The following is a 26,568-nucleotide window of genomic DNA, read 5'->3' as shown; positions in this document are numbered from 1 at the left end:
GAGTAAATGTAACCGATAAAACTCCATGTTCCCCACTTTTGCACCATTTTTGCTACCCGCTGAAAGCGAACGATCGTCTTACACCGCGATGTCCGCGCGTCCCGACGATTTTTGTAACGACCGGTACGAATTCGGGACGCGCGAGGATTGTATGCGAGGAAATCGATAATAAAGGAATTTCTATGATTCACGATCACCTGCAAGCCGTCTCCTTCGTATTTCATTCGCGCGTGCACGACTCAGGACTCTAGAATTTATTCATCTACCGTGCGTACATCAAAGCTCGACTGTCTGGCGGCATAAAGAACCGATCTCCATATCAAAGGGAGGGGTAATGACATGATACTCGAGGCGGTAAAAAAATTAACCTTCATTTATTAGCTTACAGACTGAAAATGAAAACTTGAACGACGAACAACAGCGTCTTTCGGGCCACGTTTCCCTCACGGCAGTACACGGATTCCTTCAAGACAACTCGTGCACGAACAGCGATTTAAGAAGTGGGAAGAGAGGAAGAAAAGGGCGAGAAGGCAGGAGACGCGGAAAAGAATAAACGAGGAGGGGAGAATTTTATTAGTCCTGCTCCTCCTGGTTCGTTATCGTCAGATCAGAAATCTACCCCGGCTCGGTTAGACACCGCCAGGGACTGTACATACAAAAATAATAGTCTACGATCAACGAACCGAGCCTCGTCGATCAACGGAAGAGAAACGAGACGCACTGTTTCGTTTGATTAAACGAACGACGACACTCGACCGATCCAAAGAGGGAGAGAAACACAGAATGGCCCGACGCGAGTTCAAGGGACTCGAGACTAGTCTTTCATCCTTGACGTTCGCTCGTCGAGGACTCCACCGGCGCGACCGAGTCGCGAACGAACAACGCTTGCTCGAGACGAATCCCTCGTGTCTAGAGTAATAAAAATAATTTACAAATCGCTACTAACGCGTCGCTACTACATTAGAATGTTACGTCCGTAGACACGGACCAATTGTCCGGTTTTGCGTTCTCCTTTTACCCCCGTATAAATTAACCGCGTGGTAAAGAGAGATCCCCCTCCGTCTCGTTCGTATCGTCGCATCGCGAGTCTTGTTCAGGGAACGAGAGGAGAGGCGCAGAGTAAAATAGGGCTCGAGAGAAATAGAGATACGGTGCGAAGAGAAGAGGGTCGTGCGTTTCGTCACGGAGATCTTTACGAGCGCGAGGACGGTAGTCTAGGAACCAATAGACACCCCACGATTATCGTTGAACACGCGGATTCTCGCTTTTCAACGCGAGATACGTGTCGAGGAACACTTTGCCAGGCCACGCCTGATCGGCAGTGACTATATTGTTTTTTGCTTCTTTTTTTTCTTTTTTCTTTTCGCGGACACTTTGGCGATCGAGTCGGTTGCTCCGTTTGGATCCCTTTCGATGTCGTTTCTGGAGAACTCGTGAATATATTATCACGCAACTGAATAGAATCTTACAATTAGATCGAAAGAGATTCTGTCTCTTCTCTACTCGTAGATTGCTCTCGTAAATGGTTCATCCGTTGCAACAGCTTCGAAAAACGTGTATATGTAAGGCACAGTGTTTCGTTTGAATTCGTCGTTTAAAAATTTCTCTAAAATAATTCACGAGCAACGTACGAGATTAATCGTCCACTTTTTAAACGTACAAGTGGTTTCATTTATAAAATTCACTTCTGTGGTCTGCTGTGTGAAAAATGTCTAAAAGCGTACGATACTTCAACTTATCATCGTCTTCTACATCTGATCCATTGATTATACTTGGTTAGAAGTATACGAATTTCTTTCAATTCGATTCTTTTTCATCGAAATACCTAAGTACGAGTATACCTGATCGGATTATCGATTCGCGATGAATCAGCTTACAGCGAGCCCATGTCCGTGTTTCTCAAGATCTCGTTCAACATCGACAGAAAAGTCCAACAGAGCGCTTGATGAAACATCTCGAGCAGAGCCTTTTTCGCGCGAGCTCTGAGAGCAACGATCCATCGAGATCCTCTCGGTGGTCGACTCGATCGCCCATAGGGATGTTCAGAAGTATCCCTCCCTGTCCTTGGGCGCGCTGGAGATGAGCTCCCGCCGTTTCCAGACCGGCTGAGCACCGGCTCGCTGGCTCTGCGTGCCAACAACCGTGGACTGGGAGGACATCGTAATCGTGGTCGACGATGAGGCAGCGACGGTGCTTTTCCCCGCCAGAGTCTCGGAATCAGGGATATGACGCGTCTGATGCCTCGAATCCGTGTAACGTCTCTTGGTGTACTTTTTACTCTCCGACGAGGTGGTGCTGGTGCTGGTCTTGCTCTGCTGTGACAAGCCGATGCTTGGCTCCGGTCGGGAGATGTGTAACATCCTCTCGATGTCCGCGGTCTTCGACCTGCAACGTAACGCGACGCACCATCTAACTAATTGAGCTTCGATTCGATAACGCGATTTCGAGAAAGTAAAATGGGAATGTAGAATAACGTTTTCTCTGTTTCTTTACTTTTTTTCGATCGAACATTCGACATGTGGATATAATGGAAAGAGGGTACGATTAACAGAAGGTTATTCTACATTAGGAAAGAAATCGAAAGCGTGGAATCTTCGTTCCACTGATCCTTTCACAAAAATGAAGCTACATGTTCGACTTCTTATTCTAAAGTTAAGTAAAGACAAAAGAAAATATCGCGCAGCGAAAGCACGGTGTAAAAGTCAGTAAGAAGAATCACATAGGTACAAGAACGCAGGGAGCAACTGATGCATACAAAAAAAAAAAAAAGAAAAAAAAAGAAGAAAAGCCAAACGGTTAACGAGGAACAAAAACCAATGCAGACCACTTAACAACCATCGAATGCAACGAAATATCAAGGTGAACGCGCCACGGTGCGCTAGATTCCACCGAAGTGGGGGGGTGAATGAACTGTCCCAGATGTTCTACGCGAATACCAGGACAGCGGCACGAATCAAGATCATCTGGCCAATTCCTGTCAGCAGCACGCGGAAGCCGGCATAGCGCGGAGGCGCAGGATTCTCACCTCAAAACCGCACCGCCGATGCTGGTGATGCTCGGCGTGTACGGGGCCGCGGTGCTCCTCGAGGTCTCCTGGCTGCTGCTCGACCTGGCCACCTGGCGTATCTCGCTCGAGGTGGTGAACGACACCCTCTGAAGGACCGCCTGCTGGTCGGGGATGTACGAAACGGCTGTGACAGCGCTGTCAGGGCTGGCAGGCGGCGACGACGCCCACGACGGGGGCGAGCTTGGCGCTTGGTCGCCGGACAGCGTCGCGGAAGAACCCACGGCACTGTCACTTCCGTGCCTTCCGCCTGGTATGATCAAGATTCATGGTTTAATTGGTACAGTTTTGTGTCTATGGCGAGTTTCGTTCGTTCTTTATTTTTTTCTTGTTCTTTCGAATTTACAACGGTACTTTTAGATCGCGGACATTATTTCGCTCTTTCTAGCGACATTCACGTGACGCTTCGAAACGAGGATCATTTCTAATCGAGATGTGAAGCTAATTTCGAATAACGTGTGTCATGATTGGTTCAAGTTTTCGTGTTTTTATTCGGTGTTATTATTAGTCTTATTATCTAAAGTAATTCGTCCAGCACATTAAAAGGAAAACGTAACACAGCGAAACAAAATAAACCAGTGAGAGAAACAAAACTTTAGGCTTCCTAGTGAAATACGAGGGGGTGAGGAGGGTGTGCATACCTTCGCTGCAACCGGAAATCGATCGCTGCCTCTGCCTTCTTGGCGGCGCGCTGGGTTGTTTCGGTGCCTCCTCGATATACGGAATGTCCGGATCGTCGAGGTTCAACGTGAACGCTCCGGACATCGGTATGGTGAGACTAGCGGTGATTACCATGGGCGAGGATCTCCTCCGTGGGTCAGCTGGATCCTCGCTGGATCCACTGTCCACGCTGTTACTCCTGCCTTCCTCCCTTCGTCGACTCCCAGGCCTCTTTGGCCGCCTAGGCCTTGGACCTATGTCTCCACCCACGCCAGCCGTTTGGTGAAGACATTGCTCTCTCGTCCACACCTTTAACAGACAAAATTCATCTACTTTTAGAATGATTTGTACGAAGCTTGGTTTTCATATAGAATTTTATTAGACGTTGGGGATCAAAGAAACCATCTTTTGCACTTAACACGTTAGGTGCCATGGTGGACGTATGCGCCTTTTTATTCAGGCTTTTTTGTATTGTGCATTTTAAACTGTACATTCTTTTTTGATAATTATCGTCTTTATACTATTGTGAAAATTGTGAAGTACATGTTAGAAGCGAAAATATTTGATTTTAAAGCGTGGGACGTGTACATGACCGAAATGGACGTGTTAAAACAAGAATACTCTCGCAGGAGAAGATTTTTCTGTCTTTGCCTCCTTGTTTGCGATAAAGTTTTTCATTTCGCGAGAAAAATACGAAATTTGTGCGTTCGTACATAATTGAACAAGCGAGAAGGGAAAGTTGGGAGAAGTAGAGGGAGGATTAGAAGGTTGGAGGTGTGGAAGAAAACTTCAGCCCCTTTGAAATCGAGCCATATCTTCCCTCGATCTCGAAGTAGCCAAAGACGTCAGAGCGATACCACGAAATGGCCCAGGGATATCTTGGTACGATCTGGATCGGTTACCTTTCTGGCCGACGTGGTCGTCCCGGCCGTGGTCGTTGTCGACGTCGTCAGCGTCTCCTCGACCGAGAAGTTTTCAGCTTCGCTGCACGGATCCGCCTCGTCGCCGCATTGCCTGCGAAAAACCGTACGAAACTCGCTGTCAGCTTTTTCACCGCGACCCGCCGACTGACATACAAGCGCGAACTCCCCTGGCCTTTTGCCAGGTGGCCGCGAAGTTTGAGACGGATTATAAAACGTCTTCGGTAGAGGCGAAGCGTCTCGAATAAAATATTCCAAACGAAAAACAAACAGAAACGAAGCAAGAATAAATCTAATACGCAAATGAATAACTATTCTCAATTAAAAACCGAATGGAATTATCGTTTGAACAGGGGTGAAATTAGAAATAGAATGTTAACTTTCACGAGAATACTTTCAACTATTTTTAATCGTAAGAGAAATGAGATCAAATAGTCAGTATGTCTGGAGTGATTTTATTTGAAGATTCGAGGAGAAACGAACCCGGTGAGATTAGAGATTAAAGATAGGGGGTGGCTATTTGAGCTACTCACTCTTCAGCGCGTCGAGAGAGGGCAAGATCCAAATCGGCCGGATGGGTGTCCATCATGTGCAGATACACCTCGTCCAGAAGGGCGGCTGGCACGGTAAATAACGTAGAGGCGTTCTCCAGAAGAGCCCTCACCACGTTTATTACATCTATCCTCTCTTCCGCCCTCTCCGCGGACACCTCCGACCTCTGCCCGGGTTTCACGCAATGGAGGATGTTCGGCGCGAATACCTTCACCGAAAGAATTATGTGCTAACTTTAATTACGACTAACTGGTCCGCGAAACCTCGTAATTGGAACTGAAAAATTAAACTAGTGGAAAAGCGTTATGTAAATTATCGTCTCAGCGAAAGTTTTCTGGCTAAATTGTAATGGGGAACTTGGCGAAGTACTCTGAAAGTTCAAGCGCTGAGATTTCGTTCTAAAAGTTATTACAGAAGAATATTCTATGGAATTTATACCGTTAATATAGAAATACCAATTAAAGAGATTGCAATTAATATTTTGAAAGTGTCAGAATGAACAATTTCAAGGATATTCCTCTAAAAAATTTAATATTTACGAGTTCATCATTCACAGACCGGAACTCAAAGTTTCTCTATTTCTGATCTCGTTATACGCAGGAAGTGTCAACAAAGTTCGAATTTCCTCGCGATTAATTCGTGATAGGATAATTAAACGAGCACTTACCGTGGCCAAGTTGGTTGTGTCCATTTTGTTCCCAGGCATCCATTCACCTGTCTCGCTCTTTTGATCCTCGCTATTCGACGCTACTACATTGAGGAAGTTCAAAAGTGCCCACAGGGTCTCACGGTTCGGTGTGGGTAACAGCTGAATAAGATGCTGAAGAGCCTCTTGCTGAAGACGACGGTTCCGGATCTCTGTGGGAAACAGAATCTCCTTTAACGCACATCCTAATCGTTAAGTCTTTAATAATTATTAGGCGATGAGGAGATTTTGTGCACTCGAAGGATTCGAGGAACTTTTTTCAATCGTTGCACGTTTATAGAAGCTCTGGATATAGAAACATCAGGCTCTTTTTTTGCAAATTTTCTGGACCATTTTTGTGTACAACATTTATTAATTTTTTAAATAAAAGATAGACAGGATAATCTGTGAAGGAGAACGGGACGGGAGTTATGGAGAGTGTGAAGTTCGCAGTGGGATAGGGGAAGTAGAGAAAGGGTTGTCTAAAGTGACACAAGATACGGGATGTAGAAAGTAAGATATTGGATGCTGGGAGGAAGAAAAAAGGTAAAATAGGAATATGTGACGTAGAGCGCGAGAGACGTCAAGTGGCAAAGCTTCATCGAGCACAAAAGGCCATCGAGTATTTATTCGATCAATTTTTATATCCAGTTTATTTCAAGATATGCAAGAAAATAGAAAAGCACGCGTTAACCTTTAAGAGACATACTTCCACTATGAAAAGCCGAAAAGTATTAAAAATAACTTTGAGAAATTTCCCTTCATTAAAAAAGTATCACCAAGAACATGCAAAATCTGCAGAATTATTTTGTATTCAGAATAACTTTTTCCCAACGGTAAATTTAATAGATTACGAAGAAAAGAATGTTCAAGTAAGCTTTACAGTTACTTTCTTTTGTACTGTTCTTGTTTCGTCTACCATTGTTTCGTGTAATAATATTAATCGCCGCGGGACAGTAGCGCAGAACCCTTTATGCGATCGCATTGAATTGCAAATATTAATCAAGCTTAAAAATGGATTTCCATAATGGATTTCCGCGGCTTTAAGCGGTTTACGCTCATCTGATCGTGATTGTCAGCTTGGGCTTACTTTGCGTATGAACGAAGGCCTGGTACAGATCCCTGCAAAGCAGAGGGTCGGGTAGATCCCGGAAGAATTCCTTGAGAAGGGCTGCCACATCGTGGGGACACTGATCGGGCCCGATTTTCGTCTCGCGACCGCAATCGAAATCTTCTCGTAACTAGAAAAATATTCGTCGAACTGATCGATTACTCGCTGGTCTCTAAACTCGAAGAATAAAAGATATAATTTTCTTGACACTTGCATTGTTAATTAAACGGAAGGCGATTTTCGAGTATCTACAGAATACCAAAAAAAATGTCAGTCTTGTCACATGCTTAAACAATAAAATTGTACTTTAAGAAATTAATTGCAAGTCTGGAGGGAGATTCAAATAATACATCGATTCACTTTTCGCAATATGCATGTCGCGGATCGAATTCGTTCTACTAGGAAAGCGAATGAGAGTTCAAAGTGACTATTTAAAATACAAAATAGAATCAGACGAGAAAACATAATTATATGGAATTAGACGATGACAAAGCTGTAAATATCGTCGAAGACTCACCTGTCTCACCCTCTTCTTCGAAGGCGACACCCGGAAGATGCCAAGAGTTCGGAGGCCCGTGTTTTCTAGGTGCCTGATGCACTGTCTGACTACGCCTGGAACCGCGTCCCATTCCCCTGGAGGGCCTCCTCCACCGCTGTCGCTCAATTCGAGCACCCCAGAGTCGCTTCCTGTCAGAGCTCCTCCTTTCGACGACAACGATTCGCACGAACCACCCTGAAACAATTTTATTCGCCCCCAATCATTGCTAATTCGTTCACACATTCGACAACCACGACAGTTTTTTGAAGAATTACCAAAAATCGATCGAACGAAATTAAACATGGAAATATCGTAAATTAATGCATGAAATGGAAACGTTAAACAGAGGTACTAATTGACATCCATTAAAAGCTTTACTTTTGGAAAATGAATCGCGTTAGAATTATATTATTAAGCATTGATGGACAAGTACAGTGTTCCTAATGGCTGATCGTTGTGCTCGTCCATCTGGTCTGACAGAAAATCTTGCAATATTTAGGGAATCCTAATTAATCCCCGGCTAAAATTAACGCTCTCGTGTCTCGTTTCTATTCGCGTCCGCGAACAGTGACGTCACTGCCGGCTCGGGATACACGTGACGTCGACAAGGGAAGTGCAACGCGAGTCGCGCGTCCCGAGATCGCTTTAAATCGATCGATCGTGCTATTTAAGCACGTGGCATTTTCATCGAGTTAACCGGCCAAATGTTCCAGCCGCGGTCTCGTCTAAATAAAATGCGCAAATCAAGCGAGAAATTAAATCAATTCTTTATTTTCGTTTATTGGCTAAATTACTTTTAACTGCTTGTAATACAATTTCCAACATGGACTGATTTAGGAATTTCTCTTTATTTTTGTTGCGATTCTCAATCAATCCGTGGAAATTGTTTGAAAATTTTATTTTTTACTTCAATTGATATGGATAAGTTTGAAACATCAATTACTATTTAACTTGGTTACGAGAGTTTTGAAAATTCAGTGAAATAATTCAATGACGCCCAACGATTTGATGAACAATAAATATTAGACCGTACGCTGAGTCATCATTCTACTAGCGTACGAGTCAGATGTATATGATTGGGTACCGGAAGTCGAGGGTGGCATTGTCATAGTTGGCGCCACGATAAATCGACGCCACTTCCACAATATGTGAATCATATCTCACAATTTTATGCGTGGATCATCTATTTTCATTGGAAGTTTTAGGAATTTCCCAGTGAAACGTTTCAGATTTCCTCTGTCTGTACGAAAAGCGATCGATGAAATTAATCATGAAATTTCGAACGGCAAAATTGAAATTTTAAATATTAAGAAAGAAAACTGAATTCCTTCTAAAAAATATCAATTATTTAAATCAATCGAAAACTAATTCTTCCCTAGCACAGCGAGGTCGAATTCCTTTCCTTTTATTTTCCTCCATAAAAGATTCCTCCGCGTCGGAAACGGTTCGTGTCAGATGAACAAATCGCAGAGTTATCTCGCGGACTATCCCGGATCAATAGACTCACTGTGAATAGATGTAACAGCTAAATCTCCGGAAAAAGGAGACCTCACGGGGTAGATTTAGTTTCTGACTCGCAACCGGCGGAATTTCTCGCCGTGCTGGAAAAATTCCGCCCACAGACGGAGTGCGTCACGATCCAGCTCGTAAGGGTCCCTCCAATTATTTACATTCCGAAGAGAGCGTTCCAACTTTCTTGCGGAGAATAAATCGGGCCACTTTGTATACATCCAGGTAAGAGTTTACCATGCGAATAATGGATTAGATAGGGTTAACACATTGAGCGGTGATGCATCGCCGGTGCTATTAATTATAGTGGTAATAGTCTTCCCACGTGGTCTTCTATTTCAGATTTTACTTGCCACAGTAGAAAACATTTGTATTTTTATACTATTCAATATCGATTTGCGTTAGTTACTAATACGTCTGCAGACTCTATGCAATTTTACTTCGAAAATTACGACAGTTAATCGCTGATTTTGCAACCTATCACTATCACTACAATTATCGATTAAGTTATCATTAAATTTGTAATACGATCTAGCTCGAATTAAATGGTGTTCTATCGAAGAGGAACGCGCGATAAGCGACAGGACGCTAGAACAAAGCTGCGCCTGGCTAAAATAAATTCTCAGGCACGAACAAATCATCCCACGATGCCGGCATAAACCGAGAAATCAATACGCAAATGTATAAACGCTCGGAAATTAGATCGGATCGTGTAAATCAAGAGGCGCGGGTCGAATCTTCGACTTTCTTAAAATAACGCCAGAACGTCCGAGAGTTCTCCGGTTGGAGAACGTAAAAAAGAAGAAAACGAAGAAGAGGATTCGTGATCCCCGACCAGGTGGCGCCGGTGCTTCTCGAATCAAAACATTTACTTCCGGTCGCGGAAGAGGTAGCCTTTAAAAAAAAAAAAGGTATAGATTCGACAAGACGGAATAGACAAGCGTCACGAGGATTTCAAACTCTCATTCCATATTAATAATTCACAGTTAACAAAAAGACTAATCAGAACGAGATTCAATTCGTCTCGAGCTTCGCACGCTTTCAGTCGAAGCCCAATGTCTCGCGTTTCTCATCGAACGATAAACAGCTAGAAATTAATAAAAAAGTCTCCAAATTTTCCCAACCATGGAATCAATTAAACGCAACGGTTCCACCTTTCGAAGGAACGAGTATCTCCAGCAAATCGTGCGCGTTTGATGCAGAAACACGCGTCGCTTCTATCGAGGAACGTTCGAGCGTGACACGTCTCACTGCCGCCCATTGGCATTTAATTGCACGGAACTGTTAGTTTAAATGCGGTAAGAAAATTTGGCAACGGGCGCGTCCGTTTCGGCCCGTCTCGGGCGTCGCGCACGCGACGGAATATAGAATAAACGGCGGTAAGCCGGCGTCCTGCTGACGTATCCGTCAAAAAATAACCACTTGCGGCCCGTGGCTCGAGCGTCTTCGCGCCCCTGACTCGCAAAGTGGCCATCGATAAACGCCCTCCGCGTCGCGACCCGCGATGTGCCAGCCATGACGCAATTGATGACGCCGTTTATGATCGCATCCGCGATCCGTCCCGCGTCTCGCACCCCTTTCGTCTTCTAGCACCACGAGCTGCTCGAACACCACCCTCCGCCGCCTCGTCTCGCCGTTTTGATAAAGCGTCATGCGACGATCGTGATGCAACGGGTGTCTACGTGCAGCTAAATGGCAGGTGTCAGCGTTGTGCTTACGATATTCGATTGGTTCTTTCACAATGGGGTGTTACACAAGAAGGGGTTTATTGTTGTATAGTTTAGATGTGCATAGGGAAAGTTGTAATTGACCAGGTTGAGAATTGATTGGTACATTTAAGGAGTTTTTCCGTTCTGTGCTTGTATTAAGTTTTCACTTCATTTTACACCACCGTGTGTATCGAGCCTTGCGTATCAATTGTGAGGTTTAATTCTTTTTGATGGCTGACCGTAGCCTAAACGACAAGCAAAATAGGCTGGGCACTTGACGTGTTAACATCCTGTCCCCCTTGGTTCAAATGTAAATTTGCGATTCAATAATTTTACACAGTCACAGATGTTAATGTAATTGATAACAGACGTTGTTTCTTGACAGGGTTAGAGTCGAATAAATTATATCGTACGAGCGGCGAATTGAACAACTACTCTCTGTTAAAAGAGGAGGAGACAGAGACGTCTCTTTAAAAAAGATAGTAAGAGAGCTATTCCCACGACACGTCTATTTTTGCTGTAACCGAATTCTCGTATTAACAGCCACTAAAATTTCTATCGGATAGGTTGAGAGAGGTTTCCGCGTGCAGGTTAGTTCACGTCAATCTAAAACAGGTGACTAGAATTCCGATACTCGGCCGTGGGCGTGCTTTTCTCGTTCCTCTCGTCTCTTTATGAGCGGACATCGAAAAAGTCGTGTAAAGTGTCCAATTGTAAATCCGTCCAAGCTTGTTTCAAAGTCTACTTTTAGTTTACGTAATTCTTACTTTCAGGAGGCGATCGCCTATCCGTGAAAATAAACGCCACTTTGCTGCCCGTACACCTGACAAAGTAGACGATTTTATTTTCGCAAAAATGTCATGATTTTTATTGAGAATCGTACATATCACTCGACGCTTTCGAAGATCTCGATCGTTAGTAGAAATAGATAGGAAAAAGCATTGGTAATAATATTGATTACACAACGGAAGGTTCGATGTCTGACGCAGCGTTGACTTGTACTACTTGAGGACCAAAGGTCGCAGTGAAACGCGCGTATAAATGACAGGACATTGGAAAGAATCGATTATTGAGAAATGAAACGCTTCTGCTTATGAAAAATACATATGATACGTAGTTTTCTACAATTTTTTCAAAATTATTTATGCAAATAATATGAAAAACATAAAGCAAGGAAACTTGATCCTTTACCAGAGGATTAACAAAAGTAACTATTTACGCAATTTACATCTCACTTAACTAAACTGTTATTAAAAAACAATATCCGCATTGCGGAATATACTGACAAACGTAATCTTTGACAAATTTCAGTTTTCAAAGAGTAGTTTTTCAATTTAAGGGAAGCTTTTTCACCAAACTACTTACTTTTGCATACCGTTTCTTTCGATCAACTTTCCAATGTTAACGCATGATTATTTCGTCGATTAATTTGTATACTAATGATAGAAGGATCAATTTACTCACCTCGTCGGTCTTGGCTGCGACTGTCGGTTCGATCAGGCTCGTGAAGCTTGTCCTACTGCCGTGTCTGCTGCTCCTCGACAAGCATCCAACGTCCGAGACTTCGCCAGCGGCGATTCTAGCGATCCTGTCGTTCTCCAAACACTGTGACAGCGGTATACCGAATACCAGGCCACCGGACGAATCTGAAATAAAAAGAGAGAGACATCTCAATCGCGAAATAACTTCAGCTTTTATCTCGCGCGAGGAGCGATCGACATTGTCTTTCGTAGAAATTCAATCGCGATGAGATTCGAGGCGTTAAAAATCAGATGATCGATTAAAATGTGAACCATCTTGACGTATTTATAAATGATTGAATTTTAGGCAGAGAGAGAGAAACACGTGTTTATGCAAGCGCGTATTTATAGGGTGGAAAATTGGGGTTGTTTTTTCTAATTTCAGGTGTTGCGGTTCATTTAATTTCGGATCGCTTCGATCAGCTGGCCAAGAAAGTGATCCGATCTGATGTACGAGTGGTCAGCTGTGCCCCGTTCCTGTAAACACGACTTATTTACACGCGTACGTAACGTTCGAGCGATTCATTAGGAAATTCTCTTTTAACGTTTCCTAGTAAAATCACCGCCGCGTTTAGACATGTACTTTCATGCAATAATTTTCCTGCGAAATTGTTTTTCACACTTCGAGAATGATGGAAAAGTATAAAATGATCGGTTCCGCTCGCTGGTTTATTTGAAAGCGTACGATAACGATCGCAGATATTTTATGTCCGTAAAATGTAGTAAAGTACGAGAAACATTGGGAATCGTATCGTCAGATGCTACTTTAAAGTCGTCTGCAGCGACGTGGACGTTTGATAATATTCCTGCTGGCCATGAATGCTTCGGTCGCTTTATTTTCGGTACCAAACCGCGCGCTGTTCGGCTAAGTTCGCGGAAACACGTCGTGCCACCTTTCGAATTTCATCTTATTACTTCTTAATTGCTGCTAGCCGCCTTGCCAAATGCTCGCGCGAATAGCGATCACCTTCTGTGACGTTCTCAAAGGTCCCTGTGCCTTCAACCACCCCTATAAACGACAGATAATATTTCAGCTATCCACGAGAACACGCGAAAACGGAAAATAAAAAAGTTTTTTAAAAAATTAATTAAGTCACACACGAATGGACGCACATCCCAATTGCAACTTAAAAGTCACAGCTAAAAATCGAGAAAATTTTCCTCGTTCAAGATGGTGTCTCGCTTTCGATTAAAATTCCCACACCAACCATTAATATTCCCATTGGAGTTGAAACGACGCAGAGGAAATGCGTTTCGGTCCCGTGGACGACACGTGTGCCCGACTCACGTGTCCCAAACGTGGCGACGCTCTAAACGAGAACGTCATTTAAGTGACGTCCCCTCATATGATCGAATATGTCAGAGTTTCGCGCGGCACCTCGCTCCCATCATCTCTCTCCCTCTATCCTGGCGTAGTCACGAAGCCAGGCTAAAAGCCGAAAGGCAACAAACCGTGTCTCTATACCGGTCCGATTATAGACCACAATCTGGGCCATCCCAGCCTCTCCAAACGAGCTCTCTTTCTCCCTCTTTCTCCCTCTTTCATCGTGGAACGTCGACCGCTCTCAGAAACCGACAATGGGAGAACGAGCCTTTTCCTGGAAGCCTCAAAATCATCCGCGACACTTTCCTCCTACTCCTGGCTTTCGCTTTTAGACTATCCCCTTTCCCCTCGTTCTCGTTTCACTTTCCATGAGACTCTCCCGGCTGGTCACTTGCCACACTCGTCGTTATCACTTTCGTTTCCTTCCCTTCGTAGAGGCAGTTTTCGTCTCGTTGCGAAGTTCTTTCTGTTCCTTATATAATATTGTAATCCGGTTCTAAAGTCGAAGAGGGTAATAATAGTACGATATCGTTTCTTTTCATCGTGGTACCAAGGTGAACGAAGAAAACGGTTCAAGATGGTTTTATTGGCAAAGAGAGATTTGGCAAACACGTGGATCGCGGAGGGAATTCTATCATCGAATTTTCGAGAGTCCTCTTTGATGATTAAACGCTGGTACGGGAATGTAAACTCTCTGGAAAACGATGGTGACTCGATCCAGGGTATTTATTACCGTTTCGCTTCTTTCTGGTTACCTTGTCGGGGATGTTTATTTGCGGGAGAGCAGCCTCCGCCAAAATTGCTAGAGGAAACGCGATTCCGGAATTCTCCAGCGCGCGATAGTATTCAACAAAAGAAGAAACTTGCAGTCGATCAGTCACCCCCGTAATTCCGTTAACCGATAATAAAATGCCTAAACATTTCCACACCTGAAATTAGAACGCGCGAAATAATGATATTCTTTCATATCCGACGTCTAATCCCATCACGCAACTCTACACAATCCACTGTTTAAATTGGAAATTTTCCAACACTCTCGAACTCTCGAATTTTCACATTTCCAAGTCCCCAGATCTCCAACGATCCTCAATTCGATTAATTGTCAATCTGCCCGGCACTTGTTCCCCGCGTCACAATTAACGGTCCACCGATTCACCAGGGACGAACGATCGAGCGTGACGAGGGCGTATAAAAAAACGAGAAGAGCCTCACTCGCGATGTAACGCCGCAGCAGCGTGGGAAAACAATACGCGGTAAAGAGGAACTCGCGGACAGTCCCGACGGTCCCTCGACGGGGGTGAGTTCCGAGCGCGCGACCCCGTAGCGCGGCCATTCCGGTTCCCGATTGACGTCCGGTGTCCCCAAGGCACTCGTACCCGCCGCGGACCGCAAATAAACCTGGTATATGCGGAAATATGCACCGCCACCAAGCACCCCGTGGCTAATTTTAACCGGCGAAATTGTGTCTCATACCAGGCTGGCCGATGCTGTTGCCTGGTGCTAGCGCATGGGCCTCGCTTTTCCATTCCAGAGCTGCTCTCCAGGCGATGCGGAAAGCCGAGAATAATTGTTCCTCTCTGCCCCTCGGTTTTGCGCGATACGACAATTCGTCCAACGCGCGGTGCACCGAGAATCCGAGCTGTCGCGCGACGTTGCGATTTAATTCCACGAGGTGTGGATGTCCATTCTCGTGCCGTATGACAGTGCGCTAGCGGAATGTATTGCGCAGCGACAGAGGAATAAATATTTGTTAACAGTTCTTTTGGGGGGTTAAATTGGATTCTCGAGGGATCGCAAGAGGGTTCGCGGAATTAACGAGACGCGGTTTGGGATCAAGGGATTGCAAGAAGGGGAGGATCGAATGGGGATTCTGCGGTTTTTAATATACGTGGAAGTGGAATTAATGGAATGAAAGTAAAGAGATTTTAGGAGCTTCAATGTTGTAGTAATTATAATAATTTGTGTAGGGATATTTAAATTTAAGATATTTCTAAGAGGTGTTAGCAGAGATAAAATTATTGATACCCAGGAGTATTAAAATGGAAAGAATGAAGAAGAAATGCAAATTCAATTTGTAAAACAGAAGGAACAATTGTATAAACGGAGAATAAATATGCACGGTTTTGTGGATACAACGAGAAAGCAAGGTAATTATTATACAGGTTGTTAAAACACGCGTACGTCAGTGGACCATTGAATTACCTCGTGGTTACACAAACGTCGGCACTTTTACGGCTCTCGTCCGAATTCCATGCGCGATTTTTATCCGGACACATCGCTCGGCGAGTAGTTCACGAAAAGGACCTCATAAAAGAGTACGAAACACCCACACGATAGACGTAAGCCGGTTAATATGGAACGAGAGGGAAAATAGCAAGTTACAAAGCCACCTTTGAAAACGCGTCGCTTTGAACGGGATATAATTAAAGAGCAGACGAACGAGGGAAATAAGAACAGCGTGAAATTTTATTATTCAAATGAGGGAAGACTTTTCAACGGTTATAAAAAGTATCATCTGGGAGAGACAAGTATAAGGATTTATTCCTTCGTGTAAAAGGTAGAACAAAGAAGCCGAGACCCTTTTGCGGAGCAACTTTCATAATGGGAAAGTTTAAAACCTACTGAGATTTATTAGCGATAGCATTCTCGTATTCGTAATATTAATAATTAAATTTTGATTGAAATTATAATCCAACGAATATCGTCCAATAATGTTTACACAAATGTATGGTGGTAATGAATATTTAATAGTAGTAAATATTTGTATAATAAAAGAAATGATTTGGAGCAACTGGTAACCGGAAAACGATGCCCGATTTCCGACAAGTGCACACGTTTACGGACAATTTAAGCAATTATTAGCGATGGAATTCGAAACGAGGAGACACAGAGGCTGAACAGCCGAAATTTGTCCCAAGGATAATATTTGTTTTCAGCCACGGCCCGGCCAGATCAAAACACGTATATGTAGGGTGATACGTCGTAAACGTATAAAATGTTCGGGACACTGCCTAGCGAGTTCTTGCAAACAGAATCGCACCTGAAAATAGCTGAACTAGTTATTCTCCAAACAAATAAACGCCCCATAAATCTGGGATCGTTAACTGTGCCGCTTTCCGCACATTAAACTGCGCACTTAATTCACCGCGTTTAATTATTGACACTATCTACGAGCGAATTTCTATCGCCATGGCACGGTAAGAAACAACGAGTGAAAATCACTGGGGATATAAATTTCTCGCAGCGTACAATATTTCCTGAAGAAGCTCAGAGAAAGCTGGCAGGGGGCCTCTGGGCGATTCGATCTGATTTTTAACCCTTCAGGTATCTCTGCGTCGGCCACTTACCCTTTTCCTTATCGTCCTTCCCCTTATTATCGAAGAAACCAGTGGTGAGAGCTTTCCTCTTGAGCAAAGGGGCTTTTCTCTTTGGCTTCGTGACAACGCAACTGCTACCAAGCGATTCTGAAAAGCAGAGGGAAACGGAACGATGATAAAAAGATCCGTCTTTCTTTTCGTCTTTTTTTTTTTCTTCGTTGTGCAACATCGAACGACGCTCTCACTGTTCGCGGGGATCGATAACTGCAGCCACGGTGGTTTTTTATGCGAATTCGTTAAAGGGTCTCTCGCGCGTAGCCTCTGTCTCCGTTGCGGTTTCATCGGCTCACTTCCGCCTGGATACGGAAGTGGAACAAAGAAACGTAGAACGAGCACGAGGAAATGAAGCTCGATGAAACGCGATCCCTTCTTGATTGTTGAGTAACGTCATTGACCACACGGGAGTGTACCGCAAAAAAATTCGCCCACCATATTGCGAAAGGTACAGGGTGTTTCTTACGCGACGTATCCGGCGTGCTTAATAACGTCCAACTAATTAAGACGAATTTCAATATTTTCTGGTTAAAGTGATATTGAACTATTAACATTCTGTATAAAATAAAAGTGGTTCACGTCGAGTAAGAGGAAGCTTCCTCTGTACACGATTAAAATTGCTTACGACTATGAAACTAGTTTATAGTAATGTTGAATATTTTTAGTTATACATATTCTGAACGTACGAGACGAGGTAGTTCATGTCTATGCACGAGCAATTCGTACGAGGGTGGTAATAGAACATTCTTAAAAGATACCTTCGGAACGTGTGATGGTGAACGATGTTTAATAATCTCAAAGAGAGTGCACGCGAGATTCTTTGAAGAAGAGGATACTTCAACGTTCAAGTTACACCCTACGTTCGTAAACACGTCAATCAGCGATAAGTCGGGATCTCATTCCTGACACTTGCTTAAGAGACCGATATTCCCGAGGAGAGATGAAAAAAAAATGGTAATCGCTCGAACTTCCATCCGATTTCTTTTATCGCGCGAGGACAGCTCTTCGAAAATAATTACGAAGCAATATTACTTAGACGGTTCACTTCGACGTTACCATATTTTTATGCTCGCGCGAAAATATGATCAATTGGTGGATCTCAGTAGAAATGATCAGCGGAAAAAACTCACCACTCGGTGGCCTGATGTGAACACCCAAGTTGAGGGCTTGAAGCTTCGCGACAGCCACCTTGCGCAGGACCTTCCTCTCGATCTCTGACAATGACCTCAGCGAGGTATCCTGCAGGGTAACTCTTCGCCCGCCAGTGCCAGCCCACGTGCACTTTCCCTGCAATTAAAGTCGCACGCTCTGAAAGTTTTTCCACGATCGACTGTACCTGGGTCCACGTCCCGTTACGGAAGGTCAGACCGCGTTTACGCTTGGGAAATTAATTATCACTGAATAACGCGGTCGCGTTAACGATCCGAACGATGCGCACTCTGGGCTCTCGTTAAAATCTGCATAATCGTCGCGCGTACAAAACTGCGTTACAGGCGTTAAATGTCCGCGGGAATTAATGAAACGGTGTACAAATATTCGCTACCGAACGTTCGCGATTTATTGCCAGTAAAATTTGATTCGACGCGGGTCCTGTTTCAATATTGACGGAAAACTCGATCACTTGTAACGCGAGGCTCGCGTCGATATTTATGGAGATTCGTGCTCGTTTATTAACGATACAGAGTGACGTGGGCGGAAGAAAAATAAGAGCTAGCGAGCAGTGATAAAAAAATTGTTTCGTTCTTGCTAGAACAAGGTCGAAGCGAAAGTGTGCTCGATTGCCGCGACGAGCAAACTGGGATTAAATATAAAAACTGCAGTTCACGTGGAAAAGTGAGAATTGTGAAACTGTGCGCCGGACGTGACGTGGTAAAAGTGGCGTCTTCTTATGTGCTGCAATCGAGGTAATAAAATTATTACCGAACTCGCATTCCTCGCGGAAACATGCTACGTGTTCCTGTAAAATCTCTTCCGTTAAACGTTTTCACGGAAATTAAGTGAATAAGGAGTAATAATAAAATTCTTCATACTCCCTGAATGAATCAAGCTAATTACTTCCTGGCACTTGTAGCGAAAAGAAAAAAATATATTATCGTTCATAAAAACGAATTATTATATTCTTTCACCGTACAGAAAAAAAAGAAAAAACAAAAGGAGTAGGAGGTGATAGTTTTAATTAAAGTAAGTACGGCAGATACTTCTCCACGATTTTTCATTCTCTCTTCGTATCGCAAAGTTCATTAAAAATTTACAGCCATGTTGAAATGTAGAAATATTAAATTTCACTCGAGTAATATCATCGAAAATGGAATTTTGTTCCTCATCGTTGCTTCACGATGTAAGCGTATACCCGGTTACAATTAAAAGCGTCTCTAATCAAACGATCCAACATCGAGGGAAGTAAAATTCTTGATGGATTTCAGTGCAAAGAGAAAACAAACAACATCGAGGTTTCTGATTATTTTTAGTGTACCTCATTTACCAGACGAGCGGAAAAGAACAACAGTGCACGATTACGCTTTTTACTGTACGCGTGCGCGTGCAAGCGGATTTTATTTCGAAGGTAGCCTAAAGAACAAATTAAATTCGTGAAAAATATCGAGTGAAAATTTACAGCAAAGATATCGATTTCATAAAAAATCGTTCCATTTCTTCTTCAATTCTAAAAAAAGCTCGAAATTCCTTTCCCTTCTCGCTCGTTAGAAAAAAAATGTACAAAGCGCGCAAAGTTCAATAGAGCGATTGTTGAACGAGCTCGAACTAAATAAAAGCTAGAGTCCATGCAAAAATTTCTATCCCTCTTGTTACGCTCTTTCAAAGGTTAGAATAATATCAAAGGTGATGTTAAACAAGCTTCGACGGAGGGAATACATAATTTCTCGCAAAAATTTTCATTTTAATCTTCATCGATCTTTTGAAAATTATTCCTGAACAAAGTGGAGGCGTGTTGTTGTAAAATAATAAGACGATGGAATTTGGAATTGTATCATTAAAATGCGTCACTGATTAAAGATCAAATGGATTTGATATTTATCATTCCACATCTCAACGAATAAAATTTATTGCGCGTAAATTTGAGACGTAGAGATAGTAATTCACATTCTTACAACTAATGAACGGAGTTTCGAACAATTTTGTTTGCATTCGCAGAGGGTGCTCCCGGAAACGCGACAGATTCGTTGCCTCTGATGTAATGAATTGGCTCCTCGTCAATTCGGAGTAGGAATATCATCGAGCGAATTCCCTAGCCGAGAACAACGATGTCCAATAATTTACGATCACACGGTTCTCTTATTTAACGATATTCAGGAAGAATGCACAGGACTCGGATAATTTATCGCCGGCCAGTTCCTGAAATCTGATGACGTTTCACGTGCGTTTCTAAAACTTTATGTTTCTCTGTAATCATTAGCCTCTAGGTGTGAGAAAATCATAAATATTGCTTTCAATAGTTTAGTAGTTTCATCCAGTTTCTAACAAGATCACACGAGGCAACTTTATTCTGATGCATCTTTTGTATTTTCAATTCAATTTTGAGCTAGTAGGTTCCTGTTAAATAAACTATTAAGAAGATTTAGTTACTTTATTTCGCTGACTTCAGAAATATTTCGAGGACTGCATAAAACGGTGATATTTCAATAAAATGCGAAAACGTTAAAAATGCCGAGTGATATGTGTAATAAAACACGAGGAGTCGATGGATAGATCGTGAAATTTGTTTTTAGTCGAGATTTAAATCGCGACACGTGGGTGGATGGGTGCAAAGGGAGGCAAGGGTGATGTTTAGCTCTAATACGAAAACTCTGATAAAATATGGTCGCATACGATGATGGATTAGCGATGATTCTGTCTCCTTTTTGGTGTCGCCTGGAGTGTTTAATTAACTGCTAATAGGAATAGATGTTAGCCTCTAAAACGTTAATTTTAAAAGAAGAAATTGAAGGAAGACTTGCATGAGAATCACATGCTGTCGAACACTGTCACTGATAAATTCAGTCCTTCGATTTTCGAAACTTTGTCCGAGGAATTTAAAAAGAAAAAGAAGAACCGAAGCGTCGGATGCAAGAGCAGAGAAATTTGATTTAACCTTCTGTCAGACACCGCGAAGTAAAATTTCTTCGAACGAGGAAAAGCGGTGGTTATAAAAAGAAACTTGTAAATAACTCAAAGAGATTTCATAAAAACAAGTGCTCGCCCCATCAATAAATGTGTAAAGTTAAAAAACGTGCTCGAATCTCGTTCCCCATCTGGGTTCCCCAGCGCCGGTTAATAAATAAGAAAATGCATCCATCGGAAGCTAACTTCCACGCTCCCTCGCTCCTCCAGTTATATTTTTAAATTTTCCTTCAACCTGTCGTAACGAAACCACTTGACAAAGTGGTACCATGATCGATTCCAACGCCTCAACCTCTATTCCTGCTCTAAGGAGACCTGCTCGTCGAAAGATATGCTCGTGCGTATTTCTTTTTCGTGCAGTGATAAAAAGAAATTTTTCTGGATCAGAATTAACGCGTCGCGGGCCACGTGCGTGTAACTGCATACGCGAACGTTGATGATAGCCGAAGTCGACGTACGCTGGTGTGGTTACCAAGCACGTAGTAATAGCAGTAGTAGTAGTAGCAGGGGTTAAGTATAGTTTATACACACCACCGTTGGCTGACTATTTCTGGCGGCGCCGGCGAAATTCCGAGGCCCTAAATTGGTTATCGCGCTTACCGCTTAACGAGATCGCCTGCCGCAAGGTCGACCTTCTTCTTCTTGTTCTTGCGCCTCCGCCCCCGCTTTTTCCTCTTTCGCGTCCTACGAATACGACTCGTAGTCGCGCCGCGTGGACATGATACGTCGGACGAGAATGACAATGCAGACAAATAGACGAATCGTCGAAGAACAGCGCAACGAACCAGCGACACGAAGAGATCTCGAGCGAGAAGGGAGGCTGAGGTACGCGAAAATCGAGAAGAAGACTAGAGTGCGTAGAAACTGGGGAGTGGACAGTGCTACGAGTAATGTCGAAGCTAAGGAAAAAGAGCAGAGGCAGCGATGGTGATAACGAAGGGTGTGGACACGTGGAAATTAGGAGCGAAGCAGGTTATTACGCAAGCAGATGGTGGAAAAAGGGATAAGGGAACAGATGGGGGTTGGAAAATAATGGGTACCGTGGGTGACAGTTGGGGAAGAGGAAATTGAGGTTCGCGGATGTTGGAAGAAAGGATATTGTAATATCTCTGTCTTAGGGATACGGAATGGTGCCTTCAACTTTTGTTAATGTCAAATAGAATAAATAATTGTATGTATAATTATTTGATATAATGGAAATACAATTTTTTATCTACTTGGGTGAAAGTTGAAATGAAGAAAATTGATATTGATTGAAATGAAAATAATGGAAATGTACTATGTATGGGGGAAACCAAGAAACAGAAAGACAATTAGATTGCTATTCGCTACAAGAATGGAAAACTCGACACGGAGAATAAAATGAATTGAAGCACCAACAGAAACAGAAGAGAAGACAGCGGTAGAAGCGGAAGAGGTGATGGAGTGTCAGGATATTATTCGTCCTAAGCTCTTTCCCGGAAGAAGGTCAATAAAACGAGATCAGTGGAGATCTTTGAACATTCGCCGTGCGAACTTGCCTAGATTGTACTCGACGCGGTGGGTAAAATTAATTTACAAGTACTATTAAGAAAGCGAAGCAGGCGAGTATTGTTATTAATAGCAACGCTCTATTTTCGTAGCAGATGTTAATAGCGACATCATTAATTCGTTTTCTTTCTTATAACGGAGAGGACAACTCCCTGCTATGCGGCGACAGGTGGTTCGAAGCAAATTATTCGTAGACATGTTTTGGCAAGACAAAACTCTATGTATAGCGCGCGTGAAACCGTTCATGCTTCGTTTACAATGCACAGAATCAGAATGCAGTGGAACGTCGAAGAAAAAATTGCTCGTTCTCCAGGCAATATCAATGGAACTGCGATTCGTTTCGCGAATAAAATATTATCGTCCTAAACTCCGTTCATCAAAATTCGCAGCAAAATTTTTCACAAATTTCTACTAACATTTCCAGACATGGAAATGTTAAAAACGTATAAAAAATAGAAAATGCGACAGTCATAAAATAAATGTAATGAAATAAAAAATTCAGAAGAAGAGGAACTCACCTGCGGCGTCCATACGGAGGGTGGATTGGACGCCCTCGAGGTGCTCTTGCTCCTGGACCTCCATATCTTCTTGGCCACCAGTCGGCTGCCGTGATGCACCACGCTGCTCGAGGACTTGCTCTTCTGCATCGCTGTGCCACCTGCGGAATTTGCGGACGATGACGTGAGTGCCGGTGAACCCGGTGCCGAATGCGGTTTATCCTTGTGCGCGTTGGAACCGTGCAGGAGATGGGAAAGGAAGGACTGATGATGGTGGTGTTTGGGTGTCAATGGTTCCTCGGAACCGAGCCCAGCGTCGATGCTGCTCCTCGAACTCGCGTTTCTACTTGGCGGCGAGGTAGCCGTGTCGGCGTCAGAGAGATTCTCCGATGGATTCTCCATCGAGGCCATTTCTTTATAATTAACAGCCCAGTTGTCGTCCGTTTGACAGCCTTTATTGTTTCCGTCGTCGTCGCTCAGCTTCGTGATCTCTCCTTTCGCCTTAATGTTCCTCAGATTCCTGTCGTAGTTCACTCGTTTGAACCTGTCCACCTTGTCCGCGTCCATCGATTTCTTTCTGGCCATTCGAAGGTACCGTTTGATGGTATCGCTCACGGAAGGTGACACGTCATCGTTATCAACGCTGCTCCGTCTGCGACCGCCTGGTTTTTGAACTGGCGTCTCCCTGGACAGCTCTTCCTTCTCTTTTTCTATGAGGATGGCATCGAGAACTTCGCGAGGGACGGGATCCGTTTGAACGCCGTCGTCTACGGGGCCACGATCGGTACTGGGTTCTTGCACAGCTATCAGAGGTGGCAGGGAAATATGATCCCTTCTGTTTGATAGCCAGTCTTCTGAGTCCTTCGTTGGCGCTCTGGTGCGTTGGTGGGACCACCAACGAGAAGATGGCGACGTGTAGGCGCCGGTAGCACGTGGCCCTCTGAACCCCCTGGTACACCTCAGGTCAAAGTACAACTTCTCCAGAAGCTTTCGATCGGTCAGAATAGCTGAGATTACGTGTTCCCGCTTCGCAGACTTGCTGTAATAACGGCTGATGGTCTCCATCAACGACTTATGCACGTAGTCACCCTGATACGGTTGCATGGACTTGGAAATTTTCTCCGCGTCCTTATCCGTGGAAGCTCGTTGAATCGAAAGTTCCTCAAGCTTCGATTGGGCAAGCATCAGATCCAGATGCTGTTGAAGCCTGTCTACCAAGCTCTGGTAATTAAACACCTCTTTACCATCAGTATGACCATCTGTCTCTGACCTTCCGACCGATCTCGTCGTACCAGCGACGTCACTCTGCATGTTCAGGTACTTCTGCAGCATGTCAGCCAACGCTTTGGTCTCCGAGTCCTCCTGTTGAAACTTTCGATGCTCCACAGGACTCGACGGAGTGCTACCTCCCTCCGATGCCAACAACCATTCCCTCTTAGCCTTGGCCAGGTCAAATTTACCAGCAGTGGTGGTCTGCAGTATAAAACTCGGTGGTGGACCTCTGATATCGTCAGCCTCGTCAGCCGAGCTGGCCTTCGCTCGACAACTGCCACCTTTCACCAATCGACGACGCCTCTGCGATCGAAAGCTCAACGTCCCCGGATAGGAGGACTTCCTCCAGAGCAAGAATCTTGGCTCCTTCGCGCACACTTCCTGAAAGTATTGCTCTATCTTCGGAATATCCTCTGGCCTGTTGTGCGTCCCGTCTGGGATCAAGCGTCTCCCCGCGTCTGCCATGTATCGCCAGGTCTTCCTGGTGAGCAGCCATCGCTCCTTGGACGGTTTGCTCGCCCGTTTGGTCCTGCGATCCTTCGAGGTCGGCGGCGTGCCGCGTAACGAGCCGCGGCTCTCCATGCTGTCGCGACGAGAACGTCTCCTACCCCCAGGACGCTCCGCCATCGTCGCGTTCTTCTCCTTCTTCGCCACGCGAACCACTTTCGCGGAATTGTTTTTACCCTTCGTGCACAATCACCGAGCGACGACCCCAACCGTCGTCCACTGGCTCCAGGGCGCACTATACCATTACCGAGCACGGCGCGACGCGCGACGTTCACTCGCGGCGACGTCACCCACGCTGATTACCAAGACACATCCGTGGCTCACGAACGGGGCCACCGTAGTTTCTCTCTCGTTGATGGAACTACGACCGGAATGAACGCAGCACTGCACTTGCACACTGTCGAATCCGTCGGAGCCGTGGATACTGGCAGCGGGCACGGCGAAAAATTGTGGCGATGCTCCTGGCTGATCGATGAATGACGCAGTTCCGTGGAGAACGACGACGACGACGACGGCGAGAGGTAACGAGTGGAATTCGAGTGAATCTAGGCTGGCTGCTCGTTTTGGACGGAATGATACGTTTTGCTCGCGGGAGAGGAAAGTACGGGAGCTCAGTCTGTTTTCGGGAGAAATGTTAGAAGGGAGGAATATCGGTTTCCTCTAATGCAGAAAAGGCGAATGGCCACTTGTTCGGCGAGTGGGAAATTATCGGTTGTTCCCAGCGCGAGACACGTAACCCTGCGAGAGCAGAAACTGATCCAACTCTCCCGGTTCCCCGTATCACGCTTATTTTTATTCCGCGTACGAAACTTTACGCTCTTTTTACGCCGGCTAGCAGCAGGCCCGCGTTCGGAACTTCAACAACAACGGGCTCCAGACTAATTTAGACTTCGCAGATCCCGCCGAATATTCAGCTAACCACTGCTCCTCTTCTCTACGCCTCCTCGTTCGTGTCTCAACTCGGAGAACCACCACCGAAGGACGCGAAGAGTCCACCCTTTGGAAATCGATCCTCTCGAGCACTTGGCGAACCCCTCAGGGCCGCGAGAAGGGACGCGCGATCATCGTTCTCGCAAGGTCAGCCCAGCCCAGGACAGGTGGAGCAGAAAACGAGAAAGAAAACAAACGGCGGGATCGCCTGGTGCTCGTTTTTCCAGCGAGTCGGGCAGGTAATGCCTCGACCCAAATTTAACTCGTGCACATAGAACGGAATCGGGGCGATCGGGACGTAGCCGCGGCTACGCGGTCGGTCGGTTGGTCGCGCACGTTCTCCAACTGAGAACCACTGATACGTCCCCGTTCCTCGTGCGTCCTCTCCGTTGTTCCCCAGTGCTCCAGGGAGCGAGGACGTTCAGCGCGAGGCGAGCAGAACGCGGCACGGTGTTCGCGACGCAGCCGATGTTGCGGATGTCTCCGTGCGGACAGGAGAGGAGAATCACGTTACGTGCGGCCGCGAGCCGGCAAGGTGGAAGCTGCCTAAGGTACGCGACTACTGCTTCTCAAGGCGTCGCGACGCTCGTGGACGCTCCGTGTCTAAAAGCGTCTTTGCCCCTTCTCTCCTCGTGCCTCTCTTACGCGAGAAGAGAGAACCTGAGTGTACGAGAGACGGGAAAGGAGAGGCGGAGAGAGAGAGAGAGAGAGAGAGAGACGGTTGGATACGGTGGGAGGAAGACGGAAGAGTCG

The 26,568-nt window shown here is 44.8% G+C and overlaps 1 protein-coding gene across 2 annotated transcripts; it reads right to left on the bottom strand.

The window, feature by feature from the left end:
• Positions 1-1,828: 1,828 nt before the first annotated feature.
• Positions 1,829-25,144, bottom strand: Rhogap102a (Rho GTPase activating protein at 102A). Of its 2 annotated transcripts, XM_076903942.1 has the most exons (12): positions 23,128-25,137; positions 18,094-18,250; positions 16,940-17,056; positions 12,213-12,394; positions 7,510-7,725; positions 6,972-7,122; positions 5,864-6,054; positions 5,178-5,404; positions 4,627-4,738; positions 3,706-4,033; positions 3,026-3,314; positions 1,901-2,385 (listed from the first exon to the last, which is right to left on the bottom strand). In XM_076903942.1, the coding sequence occupies exons 1-12, from the start codon at positions 25,003-25,005 to the stop codon at positions 2,043-2,045; spliced, it is 4,191 nt and encodes a 1,396-aa protein (XP_076760057.1). In that variant the 5' UTR covers positions 25,006-25,137; the 3' UTR covers positions 1,901-2,042. The 2 variants fall into 2 exon arrangements, with proteins under 2 accessions (XP_076760058.1, XP_076760057.1); XM_076903943.1 differs by lacking the exon at positions 3,026-3,314 and having other exon boundaries at positions 1,829-2,385; positions 23,128-25,144.
• Positions 25,145-26,568: the final 1,424 nt, after the last annotated feature.

The sequence above is a fragment of the Xylocopa sonorina genome, chromosome 11 (genome assembly GCF_050948175.1).
Source record: "Xylocopa sonorina isolate GNS202 chromosome 11, iyXylSono1_principal, whole genome shotgun sequence".
NCBI classification, from domain to species: Eukaryota; Metazoa; Arthropoda; class Insecta; order Hymenoptera; family Apidae; genus Xylocopa; species Xylocopa sonorina.
Note: the sequence above shows the minus strand (reverse complement) of the source record. Positions and strands in the feature narration are given on the sequence as shown.

Excerpts from the sequence above, each read along its gene's own strand:
- Rhogap102a (XM_076903942.1), bottom strand. The coding sequence starts at position 25,005 with ATGGCGGAGCGTCCTGGGGGTAGGAGACGTTCTCGTCGCGACAGCATG. Across the intron at positions 18,251-23,127 it reads CCTCCGTATGGACGCCGCAG|GGAAAGTGCACGTGGGCTGG; the intron begins GTGAGTTCCTCT and ends CTTTAATTGCAG. Across the intron at positions 4,034-4,626 it reads CGACCACGTCGGCCAGAAAG|GTGTGGACGAGAGAGCAATG; the intron begins GTAACCGATCCA and ends TGTCTGTTAAAG.